The sequence below is a fragment of the Heptranchias perlo genome, chromosome 23, assembly GCF_035084215.1.
Source record: "Heptranchias perlo isolate sHepPer1 chromosome 23, sHepPer1.hap1, whole genome shotgun sequence".
In the NCBI taxonomy this organism is placed as follows: Eukaryota; Metazoa; Chordata; class Chondrichthyes; order Hexanchiformes; family Hexanchidae; genus Heptranchias; species Heptranchias perlo.
Window position 1 is genome coordinate 1,672,125 of NC_090347.1, and position 13,712 is coordinate 1,685,836.

The 13,712-nt window shown below is 51.7% G+C and overlaps 1 protein-coding gene across 4 annotated transcripts in view; it reads right to left on the reverse strand.

The window, feature by feature from the left end:
- Positions 1-13,712, reverse strand: part of radil2a (Ras association and DIL domains 2a) — a 160,885-nt gene that overhangs the window by 77,623 nt on the left and 69,550 nt on the right. For all 4 annotated transcript variants that reach the window (XM_068003800.1, XM_068003798.1, XM_068003799.1 and 1 more), the window contains 3 exons: positions 12,797-12,909; positions 6,884-7,106; positions 3,417-3,589 (listed from right to left, as the gene is read on the reverse strand). In XM_068003800.1, the coding sequence (XP_067859901.1) occupies positions 3,417-3,589; positions 6,884-7,106; positions 12,797-12,909 (509 nt within the window). The remainder of the gene's footprint in view (positions 1-3,416; positions 3,590-6,883; positions 7,107-12,796; positions 12,910-13,712) is intronic.

Below are 13,712 nucleotides of genomic sequence, written 5' to 3' on the forward strand. Positions count from 1 at the left end.
TGCGAGCTGACACTGGGAATGTTGCTTCTTGTGCGAGCTGACACTGGGAGTGTTGCTTCTTGTGCGAGCTGACACTGGGAGTGTTGCTTCTTGTGCGAGCTGACACTGGGAGTGTTGTTGGGGCGTTTGACCGTAGAGCTGACTCCTTATCCGGGTAACCTGCTGAGATTAGCTAAATCAGTATGAACAAGAGGCCACTGAGAATGGGCAGGAAAAGGAAATGAAATGCTCTGAGAAACAGTCCTGCAGCTGCTGCTTCTCTCAGTTGGGCCCTTCAAAAATCTACAATGTATAATTACCGTAAACTCCAGGATTTACGTTCCACATTCATGGGTTTTATTCCCTTACAACACAGGAGAGTGAAAATTCACACATGGTAATTTCAGGCATTCATACTGCATCCTTGTGAGTGTTTAAAATAAATGGATTAACACCTGAGTAAAATGGAGGCCTTTTGTGCAGTGCAAGGATGTGAAGAGCCCTTACACGATGAGAATTTCTACCCCTGTGGCTCAATGGGCGAAACGCAGATTCCGAATTTCTCTCACACGAAAGTCTCTCCCAAGGATGAGGGACTTAAATTACGTGGATAGATTGGAGAAGCTGGGGTTGTTCTCCTTGGAACTGAGAAGGTTGCGAGGAGATTTGATAGAGGAGTTCAAAATCATGAAGGGTCTAGACAGAGCAGATAGAGAGAAATTGTTCCCATTGGCGGAAGGGTCAAGAATCAGAGGACATAGATTTAAGGTGACTGGCAAAAGAACCAAAGGTGACATGAGGAAAAACTTTTTTACACAGCGAGTGGTTAGGATCTGGAATGCACTGCCCGAGGAGGTGGTGGAGGCAGATTCAATCATGACCTTTAAAAGGGAACTGGATAAGTGCTTGAAACAAAATAATTTGCAGGGCTACGGGGATAGGGCAAGGGAGTGGGACTAGCTGGATTGCTCTTGCATAGAGCCGGCGCAGACTCGATGGGCTGAATGGCCTTTTCCGTGCTGTAACCATTCTACGATTCTATGATTTTCTCACCCCCCTGTGGCTACAAGAGCAGGTCAGAGGCTGGGTATTCTGTGGCGAATGACTCACCTCCTGACTCCCCAAAGCCTTTCCACCATCTACAAGGCACAAGTCAGGAGTGTGATGGAATACTCTCCACTTGCCCGGATGAGTGCAGCTCCAACAACACTCAAGAAGCTCGACACCATCCAGGACAAAGCAGCCCGCTTGATTGGACCCCATCCACCACCCTAAACATTCACTTCCTTCACCACCAGCGCACCGTGGCTGCAGTGTGTACCATCCACAGGATGCACTGCAGCAACACGCCAAGGCTTCTTCGACAGCACCTCCCAAACCCGCGACCTCTACCACCTAGAAGGACAAGAGCAGCAGGTACATGGGAACAACACCACCTGTACGTTCCCCTCCAAGTCACACACCATCCCGACTTGGAAATATATCGCTGTTCCTTCATCGTCGCTGGGTCAAAATCCTGGAACTCCCTACCTAACAGCACTGTGGGAGAACCTTCACCACACGGACTGCAGCGGTTCAAGAAGGCGGCTCACCACCACCTTCTAAAGGGGCAATTAGGGATGGGCAATAAATGCCGGCCTCGCCAGCGACGCCCACATCCCAGGAACAAATTTTTAAAAGCATCACACGGCAAATCATCGAGGTCTGAGGTATTACACTTCACGGATCTGCTGAGAGTGGATGTGTGTCAGACGACTGGAGAGCGAACAGTGTAATATCCACCTGCATAAAGGGAGACAGAGCTATCCTGGGTAATTACAGGCCAGGTAGTTTAACATCCCTGGCCGGATTGGATTCTTTAATTAAAGATCAAATTACTGAATATCTGGATGGAAATTGTGCTTCAACAGATCGAGACCATTGAGGAGGTGACAGATATGGGGGACGGCAGAAAACCAACGCTTTCAGAAAGCCTTTGACAAAGTACCACACAGGAGACTATTGGAGAAGATTAAAAGGGGTGGAATTAGGGGGAGGGTAGAAAACTGGATTAAAAACTGTCTGGAAGGGAGAAATTAGACAATAGGGGGTTAATGGAGTGGATGGAAGTGGATAGTGGGGTCCCAAAGAGTTCAGTTCTGGGGCCACTTCTGGATATCAATGACTTGGGTATAGGGCTATAGGGTTATAGGAGTATTGGGGTTAAGGGCAATGGGGTATGGGGGGTGTAGGGCTATAGGACTATAGGGTTATAGGAGTATAGGGCTATAGGAGTATATGGACATAGGGGTATAGGGCTATAGGAGTATAGGGTTATAGGGGTATAGAACTATAGGGATATAGGGCTATAGGAGTATAGGGCTATAGGGGTATAGGGCTATAGGTGTATAGGGTTATAGGGGTATAGGGCTATAGGGTTATAGGGGTATAGAACTATAGGGATATAGGGCTATAGGACTATAGGGATATAGGGCTATAGGTGTATAGGGCTATAGGGGTATAGGGTTATAGGAGTATAGAACTATAGGGATATAGGGCTATAGGACTATAGGGATATAGGGCTATAGGTGTATAGGGCTATAGGTGTATAGGGCTATAGGTGTATAGGTCTATAGGTGTATAGGGATATAGGAGTATTGGGCTATAGGGCTATAGGGACATAGGGCTAAATGACCATAGGAGTATAGGGACACAGGCACATAGGGCTAGAGGGATTAGTGTCCAAATTTACAGACGATACTAAAATAGGAAGCGTAGTAAATAATTCTGACGACGAATAGAAGCTGCGAGGAGTTATTCAAAAGATGAGGAATGGCAAAAAGCAGCAGCTGGTATTTAATGTCCGTATCTTTCTAAAAGAATAAAAGTAATAATTACACTTTGAACGGGGGCAGGTTGGGTGATGTGGAAGAGTAAAGGGATTTGCGGGTTCAGGCTCACAAGGATTAAAAGCATCACCTCAAGAGAGCAGGAGAAACTCTTTCACACAGAGGGTTGTGAGACTGTGGAATTCACTACTGGGGCCAGTGATTGAAACAGAGCACATAACCACATTTAAGAATAGGGTTGGATAGATGATTGAAGGAAAGGGGGAAAAAAGGGATATGGGAAAATGCCGGGACATGGGATTAGGATTACTGCTGATGTGGAGGATAAGCACCAACAGGGACCGGGTGGGCCGAACGGCCTGTGTCTGTGTTATAATTTTTTGTGTAATTCGGGAAAGGTCAGAAAATTGTCGGAGAGGGCAAAAACAATTGATTCCACAAAGTAAACAAGAATGTGGAAATCTGAATCTCTCCGTCTAACTCAGGACCTCGGCTCCCTCAATCCTCCTGCAATCTATAGGCTTTTGAAAACCCAACTTTGGCCTTAGCCCCTGTCCTGAGTTTCTCAATAAAACATGGGGTTAATTCAATGCCGAGGACGCTCTTTACCTGGAGGAGGTGCTCCTTCGGTGTGGCAAGCAGATTGACAGCTGTGGACAACTTGAGGAAGAACTCAGAGGCCTGCTCCCCTAGGCCAATGCCTTGAATCCAGTCAAGAAGCAGATCCAGATTGGCACGAATCTGCACTCCTTTGGACCACTGGTAGAATCCTCCACCCGATCCTAGAGGGCACAGCAACAGAGTGTCAGGGGCACACCAAGGGCACGTTCCACACACACAGTCAGGGGCACATCCCACACACACAGTCAGGGGCACATCTCACACACAGTCAGGGGCACGTTCCACACACACAGTCAGGGGCACATCCCACACACACAGTCAGGGGCACATCTCACACACAGTCAGGGGCACGTCCCACACACACAGTCACGGGCACATCCCACACACACAGTCAGGGGCACATCCCACACACACAGTCAGGGGCACGTCCCACACACACAGTCAGGGGCACGTCCCACACACACAGTCAGGGGCACGTCCCACACACACAGTCAGGGGCACGTCCCACACACACAGTCAGGGGCACGTCCCACACACACAGTCAGGGGCACGTCCCACACACAGTCAGGGGCACATTCCACACACACAGTCAGGGGCACGTCCCACACACACAGTCAGGGGCACGTCCCACACACACAGTCAGGGGCACGTCCCACACACACAGTCAGGGGCACGTCCCACACACACAGTCAGGGGCACGTCCCACACACACAGTCAGGGGCACGTTCCACACACAGTCAGGGGCACGTCCCACACACAGTCAGGGGAACGTCCCACACACAGTCAGGGGAACGTCCCACACACACAGTCAGGGGCACATCTCACACACACAGTCAGGGGCACGTCCCACACACACAGTCAGGGGCACGTCCCACACACACAGTCAGGGGCACATCTCACACACACAGTCAGGGGCACGTCTCACACACAGTCAGGGGCACATCTCACACACAGTCAGGGGCACATCTCACACACAGTCAGGGGCACATCTCACACACAGTCAGGGGCACATCCCACACACAGTCAGGGGCACGTCCCACACACAGTCAGGGGCACGTCCCACACACAGTCAGGGGCACGTCCCACACACAGTCAGGGGCACGTCCCACACACACAGTCAGGGGCACGTCCCACACACACAGTCAGGGGCACGTCCCACACACACAGTCAGGGGCACGTCCCACACACACAGTCAGGGGCACGTCCCACACACACAGTCAGGGGCACGTCCCACACACAGTCAGGGGCACGTCCCACACACAGTCAGGGGCACGTCTCACACACAGTCAGGGCACGTCCCACACACACAGTCAGGGGCACATCTCACACACAGTCAGGGGCACGTCCCACACACAGTCAGGGGCACGTCCCACACACACAGTCAGGGGCACATCCCACACACAGTCAGGGGCACGTCCCACACACAGTCAGGGGCACGTCCCACACACACAGTCAGGGGCACATCTCACACACAGTCAGGGCACGTCCCACACACACAGTCAGGGGCACATCTCACACACAGTCAGGGGCACATCTCACACACAGTCAGGGGCACGTCCCACACACAGTCAGGGGCACGTCCCACACACACAGTCAGGGGCACGTCCCACACACACAGTCAGGGGCACGTCCCACACACAGTCAGGGGCACGTCCCACACACAGTCAGGGGCACGTCCCACACACACAGTCAGGGGCACGTCCCACACACAGTCAGGGGCACGTCCCACACACAGTCAGGGGCACGTCCCACACACAGTCAGGGGCACGTCCCACACACACAGTCAGCGGCACATCTCACACACAGTCAGGGGCACGTCCCACACACACAGTCAGGGCACGTCCCACACACACAGTCAGGGGCACATCCCACACACAGTCAGGGGCACGTCCCACACACACAGTCAGGGGCACGTCCCACACACAGTCAGGGGCACATCTCACACACAGTCAGGGGCACGTCCCACACACAGTCAGGGCACGTCCCACACACACAGTCAGGGGCACATCTCACACACAGTCAGGGGCACATCTCACACACAGTCAGGGGCACATCTCACACACACAGTCAGGGGCACATCTCACACACAGTCAGGGGCACATCTCACACACAGTCAGGGGCACATCTCACACACAGTCAGGGGCACATCTCACACACAGTCAGGGGCACGTCCCACACACACAGTCAGGGGCACGTCCCACACACACAGTCAGGGGCACGTCCCACACACACAGTCGGGGGCACATCCCACACACACAGTCAGGGGCACATCCCACACACACAGTCAGGGGCACGTCCCACACACACAGTCAGGGGCACGTCCCACACACACAGTCAGGGGCACGTCCCACACACACGGTCAGGGGCACGTCCCACACACACAGTCAGGGGCACGTCCCACACACACAGTCAGGGGCACGTCCCACACACACAGTCAGGGGCACATCCCACACACACAGTCAGGGGCACATCCCACACACACAGTCAGGGGCACGTCCCACACACACAGTCAGGGGCACGTCCCACACACACAGTCAGGGGCACGTCCCACACACACAGTCAGGGGCACGTCTCACACACAGTCAGGGGCACGTCTCACACACAGTCAGGGGCACGTCTCACACACAGTCAGGGGCACGACCCACACACACAGTCAGGGGCACGTCCCACACACACAGTCAGGGGCACGTCCCACACACACAGTCAGGGGCACGTCCCACACACACAGTCAGGGGCACGTCCCACACACACAGTCAGGGGCACGTCCCACACACACAGTCAGGGGCACGTCTCACACACAGTCAGGGGCACGTCCCACACACAGTCAGGGGCACGTCCCACACACAGTCAGGGGCACGTCCCACACACAGTCAGGGGCACGTCCCACACACAGTCAGGGGCACGTCCCACACACAGTCAGGGGCACGTCCCACACACAGTCAGGGGCACGTCCCACACACAGTCAGGGGCACGTCCCACACACAGTCAGGGGCACGTCTCACACACAGTCAGGGCACGTCCCACACACACAGTCAGGGGCACGTCCCACACACACAGTCAGGGGCACGTCCCACACACACAGTCAGGGGCACGTCCCACACACACAGTCAGGGGCACGTCCCACACACACAGTCAGGGGCACATCCAACACACCGAATAACAGATACCCGGGAGTGAGTTACGGGCTGGAATCTAATCGAGGGGCTCGGGGGTGTTTATATATAGAATAACAGATACCTGGGAGTGAGTTACAGGCTGGGATCTAATCGAGGGGCTCGGGGGGGTTTATATATAGAATAACAGATACCTGGGAGTGAGTTACAGGCTGGAATCTAATTGAGGGGTTCGGGGGGTTTATATATAGAATAACAGATACCCGGAGTGAGTTACAGGGAGGATTAGATGTGATATATATATTTGGATAGTGGGTCGCTGCGATATCCAGCCACACTCACCTCGTTCCATCAGAGCATTGAAGAGGGATGCATTGGTGAAGAAGAAGAGATAAGCGAAGAGCTGAGAGGCAATCTCAGAGTGAACGCGATACTGTTTTAACAGGCTCAGTGTCCCCTGGAAGATCATCAAGACGTTCTTAACCCCTTGTGGGACACTGAGCTGCACTGACTCGGCTGCGAAAGGGTTGCTGTCCAACAATCCAGGCAGGACAATGTACAGGGTCTGTAGAGGGGCAATGTTAAACACAGGAAGCTGGTTATTTTTACATTATTCATTTCTGTACTCATCACGGTGAAGCATATCAATTCTGGGTGATAGGACAATTTCAATTTATCATCCAGTGTTAACATCAAACGCTCCCAGGGCAGGTACAGCACGGATTAGATACAGAGGAAAGCTCCCTCTACATTTTTTCACAACGTGCTCTAACCCCCTCCCTCAGTAGTGTACTCCCTATTACGTCAGCGAGATATTTCCATTTGCCAAACTAAGCCATTCTGGGCCTGGCCGAGAGAGGCTGATAATATTGTGTGGTGTTGGACGGTGAGAGGCTGAGCTCTGATAATATTGTGTGGTGTTGCACGGTGAGAGTCTGAGCTCTGATAATATTGTGTGGTGTTGGACGGTGAGAGGCTGAGCTCTGATAATATTGTGTGGTGTTGGACGGTGAGAGGCTGAGCTCTGATAATATTGTGCGGTGTTGGACAGTGAGAGTCCAATCTCACTCGATGGTTATTCACGCCTGCTGGAGGGGGAATGTGTGTTGGATCGGGAGAGGACAGGATGTGTGCTGTATCATTCTATGAAATCCGTGTGCTTTTGAGAAGAGAGGTTGGTTTATCCTAGGATTGTAACCAAAGGTTTTGTTTCATCGGAAAATATTACAAAAATTGAGGGAAAAACACAGCGAGTGAATAAATCAATAAGTCAGCTTAATGCCCAGCAGTTCGCTGGGGACCATGTCTGATCGAGCACTGTTTGATTGGTCCTGCTCTGCAGAAGGACAGGGGTAGTTGGTTAAGATTTTGTGTCTATCTTCTTGTTTAAAGCCAAAATGCTCCAGGCTTTGAATGGAACAGGCTGGAAAGCTGCACAGGGAAAGCTTTTAGAGAGGAGCCTGCGAGGGGGCCGAGCTCTGACACAACCAGCCTTGTCTGCCCAGCTCTGTGGTTGGGGCAGCAAGCTCCCTCGGCTCAGTCCGTTCACTGCTAACCACACACACATCTCCTCAGGTTTCTTATAACCACTGCAGGAATGTAGAGAAGGCTCCACCCCATTGAACTGCTGCACACACACCCCTCGCTGTCTCTAGTTACTGAGGAGTCACATACAGGAAAGGTCTAACCGTGTGTGTGTGTGTGTGTGTGTGTGTGTGTGTGCACGCACATGTGTGTGTATTTGTGTGTATGTGTGTAAGCTTGCATGTGTGTATGTATGTGTTTATGTGTACGTGTGTGAATGTGTAAGGGTATATGTGAGTGTGTCAGAGGCCGTGTGGATGTGAGTGTGTGTGAGGGAGTGAGTGTGTGTGAGTATGTGTGATGGTGAGTGTGTATATGTCAGTGCATGTGTGAGGTTGTGTATATGTGTGAGGATGTGTGAGTGTGTGAGGGTGAGTGTGTATGTGTGAGTGTGTGAGGGTGAGTGTGTATGTGTGAGTGTGTGAGGGTGAGTGTGTATGTGTGAGGGTGTGTGAGTGTGTGAGGGTGTGTATGTGTGAGTGTGTGTGAGGGTGAGTGTGTATGTGAGTGTGTGAGGGTGAGTGTGTGAGGGTGAGTGTGTATGTGTGAGGGTGTGTGAGTGTGTGAGGGTGTGTATGTGTGAGTGTGTGTGAGGGTGAGTGTGTATGTGTGAGTGTATGTGAATGTAAGTGAGTGTGTGTGTGTGTGTTTCAGTGTGAGTGTGTGTCTGTGTGAGTGAGTGAGTGTGTGTGTGTGTGTAAGTGTGAGTGTGTGTGTGTCTGCGTGAGTGAGTGTGAGTGTGAGTGAGTGTGAGCATGAATGTGTGTGTATAAGCGTGAGTGTGAATGTGAATGTAAGTGTGTGTCTGTGTCTGTGTGAGTGTAAGTGTGAGCGTGTGTGTGTGAGTGTGAGTGAGATCTCTACCAGCACTATACACTGGCTGGCTATCTCACGAACCAGTTGTTGGGTCCTTCGAGAGATATCCTCCACACAGCAGTCGGATAACAGACTGGGAGCGAGCCAGGGTTCTGCTGGTGTTAATGTGACATGGGTTGAAATTGTAACGGAGATGACAGCACACTGAAGACCGTGAGGACAGGAAATTCATTTTTCTATTTATAAGAACCCCCCACCCCCGACACAGCCCCTCTCGGGGAGGTTCCATCGGGTAACGGCAGGGGGCTGGGTGTAGGGGTGTTGGCTTAGCCTGGTTTCCTGAGCTGGCACACACCTCGCCTGCAATCCAGCTTCGTTCTTTTTTAAAGTCAGGGTTGGGAGTGGATCCTGTTTGTGAATCTGAACATTGCGGAGCCAAGAGTCCACCATCGTTCCCGAGCAGTGACCACAATCTCACCTCTGAGTCAGTGGATCGTGGTTTCAGTCACACTGCAGGGACTGGACGACAGTGAGAGGCAGTGTCTGTGGAACTATACCCCAGAGAGAGTCAGTGTCTGTGGAACTGTACCCCAGAGAGAGTCAGTGTGTGTGGAACTGTACCCCAGTGAGAGTCAGTGTGTGTGGAACTGTACCCCAGTGAGAGTCAGTGTGTGTGGAACTGTACCCCAGTGAGAGTCAGTGTCTGTGGAACTGTACCTCAGAGAGAGTCAGTGTGTGTGGAACTGTACCCCAGTGAGAGTCAGTGTGTGTGGAACTGTACCCCAGTGAGAGTCAGTGTGTGTGGAACTGTACCCCAGTGAGAGTCAGTGCATGTGGAACTGTACCCCAGAGAGAGTCAGTGTCTGTGGAACTGTACCTCAGTGAGAGTCAGTGTGTGTGGAACTGTACCCCAGTGAGAGTCAGTGTCTGTGGAACTGTACCCCAGTGAGAGTCAGTGTCTGTGGAACTGTACCCCAGAGAGAGTCAGTGTCTGTGGAACTGTACCCCAGTGAGAGTCAGTGTGTGTGGAACTGTACCCCAGTGAGAGTCAGTGCATGTGGAACTGTACCCCAGAGAGAGTCAGTGTCTGTGGAACTGTACCTCAGTGAGAGCCAGTGTCTCTGGAACTGTACCCCAGGGAGAGTCAGTGTGTGTGGAACTGTACCCCAGTGAGAGTCAGTGCATGTGGAACTGTACCCCAGAGAGAGTCAGTGTCTGTGGAACTGTACCTCAGTGAGAGCCAGTGTCTCTGGAACTGTACCCCAGGGAGAGTCAGTGTGTGTGGAACTGTACCCCAGAGAGAATCAGTGTCTGTGGAACTGTATCCCAGTGAGAGTCAGTGTCTGTGGAACTGTACCCCAGTGAGAATCAGTGTCTGTGGGACTGTACCCCAGGGAGAATCAGTGTCTGTGGAACTGTATCCCAGTGAGAGTCAGTGTCTGTGGAACTGTACCCCAGTGAGAATCAGTGTCTGTGGGACTGTACCCCAGGGAGAGTCAGTGTCTATGGAACTGTACCCCAGTGAGAGTCAGTGTCGGTGGAACTGTACCCCAGTGAGAATCAGTGTCTGTGGAACTGTACCCCAGTGAGAGTCAGTGTCTGTGGAACTGTACCGCAGTGAGAGTCAGTATCTGTGGAACTGTACCGCAGTGAGAGTCAGTATCTGTGGGACTGTACCCCAGTGAGAGTCAGTGTCTGTGGAACTGTACCCCAGTGAGAGTCAGTGTCTGTGGAACTGTACCCCAGTGAGAGTCAGTGTCTGTGGGGCTGTACCCCAGTGAGGGTCAATGTCTGTTTGACCGAAGCCCGATGGTGGGATGGGGTAGTAAATTTGGGGAAAAAAGAATGCAGGGTAATTCACACTTCCTACTCCTTGGGCTGGATGCTGGAGACATCAACCAACCAATGGAAAGCTGAATGAAGCCACTTTATGTCAGTGAGATGACTCTATGTTACATTAGTTTGTGAAAGAGTCCCAGCAGGTACAGGCACTGCCACTGCCCACAGTTACTTTAACAGCACTGCTTCTCACAGAGCCCTCAGTGCAGCCGTGCTCACTCTCCGTTTTAGTCTCCGTCCTGGCCCAGTCCTGGCCATTTTACTCCTCTAACTCCTGTAATCTCCCCTGGCCGCACCTCCCCCGCTGCATTCCTCACTGGTTCACTGAGCAGCTTCTCGCTCAGTCTGAGACCCAGAGCTCATCCATCTCTCAACACTCCCAGAGCAACCCAGTCAGTACCAGGGAGATCAGGCCACACACACACACCACACACGCACACACAAAGGAACACACACGGACACCCTCACACACACACACAAAGGGACACACACACACAAAGGAACACACACGGACACCCTCACACACACACACAAAGGGACACACACACACAAAGGAACACACACGGACACCCTCACACACACACACAAAGGGACACACACACACAAAGGAACACACACGGACACCCTCTCACACAGACACACACACACACACGGACACAGACACACAAAGGGAGACACACGAACACACACACACACACACACACACACACACAGACACCGTCACACACAAACACACAGACACAGACACCCTCACATGGGCATCTTCACACACACACAAACACACACACGGACACTGAAACCCTCACACACACATGGACACGGACAGCCTCACATACATGGACACCCTCACATGGACATCTCCACACACACACACACACACACACACACTCACACACACACACACACAGAAACTCTCGCTCTCACAGAAACCCTGACACCCAGACACATACCCACACAGAAACCCTCACAAACACAAAGACACCACACACACAGAAAACCTCAAACAAACACACTCACACACACAGATAGACACACACACACATTCACTCACACAGACATATACGTACGCACGCACACATACAGACACACACACACAATCAAATAAACTCAAACACAGACAAACACATGCACATATACACATACCTCATATTATCATTTTTAAAAAGAAAGAAAGACGTGCATTTCTATAGCACCTTTCACAACCTCAGGACGTCCCAAAGCGCTTCACAGCCAATAAGGTACTTTTGAAGTGTTGTCACTGTTGTAATTTAGGAAATGCGGCAGCCAATTTGCGCACAGCAAGATCCCACAAACAGCAACGTGATAATGACCAGATAATCTGTTTTTAGTGATGTTGGTTGAGGGATAAATATTGGCCCCAGGACACCGGGGAGAACTCCCCTGCTCTTCTTCCAATAGCAGCGGTGGGATCTTTTACATCCACCTGAGAGGATAGACGGGGTTTCAGTTTAGTGTCTCATTTGAAAGACGGCCCCTCTGGCGGTGCGGCGCTCCCTCAGTACTGACCCTCCGACAGTGCAGCGCTCCCTCAGTACTGACCCTCCGACAGTGCAGCGCTCCCTCAGTACTGACCCTCCGACAGTGCAGCGCTCCCTCAGTACTGACCCTCCGACAGTGCAGCGCTCCCTCAGTACTGACCCTCCGACAGTGCAGCGCTCCCTCAGTACTGACCCTCCGACAGTGCAGCGCTCCCTCAGTACTGCACTGAGAGTGTCGGCCTGGATTATGAGCTCAAGGGTCTGGAGTTGAACTTGAACCCATGACCTTCTGACCCAGAGGCGAGAGTGTTACCCACTGAGCCACCGCTGACCTTATCATAATTTTGAACGCCTCTATGAGATCTCCTCCTAATCTTCTCTCCTCGCATCACTGCCAGCAGTGTCGAATGCTGTCCCATTTGGTACCCCTCAGACCGGTGTGTTGGATGGGATGGGGGCCCAGTAATGGGCACCGACCCAGGGTGTGATCAGACTGTTGGAAGGGACGGACACTGACCTTGGTGAGGTAATAGACTGACTGTTGAAAGGTGAACATGATGACTTCCTCCAGGACTGTCATGGCCTCTTCACTGGCTGACTTGGTGGACTTGAGCTGGTCGCTATGGCAACCTGTGGAGATAGGGTGAAGGGAAGTTCAGGGGCCAAAAAACAAACATCAAACATTTTCATATCATCACAGGCCTCTTTACAACCATGAGGTCAACAAATCTTGGTTGTGGACCACATGATCAGGCAGTAAATCCCATCAACACTGATCAACACACCGACACGTGTCTGTGTGTATCTGTGCGTGTGTCTGTATCTGTTTGTGTGTCTGTGTATCTGTGTGTTTGTCTGTAATGTCTGTGTATCTATCTATATCTCTATGTACCTGTGTGAGTGTCTGTATCTGTGTATCTGTGACTCTATGCATCATAAGAACATAAGAAATAGGAGCAGGAGTAGGTCACATGGCCCCTCGAGCCTGCTACGCCATTCAATAAGATCATGGCTGATCTTCAACCTCAACTCCACTTTCCTGCCCAATCCCCATATCCCTCGATTCCCCTAGAGTCCAGAAATCTATTGATCTCAGCCTTGAATATATTCAATGCCTCAGCATCCACAGCTCTCTGGGGTAGAGAATTCCAAAGATTCACAACCCTCTGAGTGAAGAAATTCCTCCTCATCTCAGTCTTAAATGGCCGACCTCTTATCCTGAGACTATGTCCCCTAGTTCTAGACTCTCCAGCCATGGGAAATCCCTTCTCAGCATCTACCCTGTCAAACCCTCTCAGAATCTTATATGTTTCAAGGAGATCACCTCTCATTCTTCTAAACTCCAGAGAGTAGAGGCCCATTCTACTCAACGTCTCCTCATAGGACAACCCTCTCATCCCAGGAATTAATCTAGTGAACCTTCGTTGCATCGC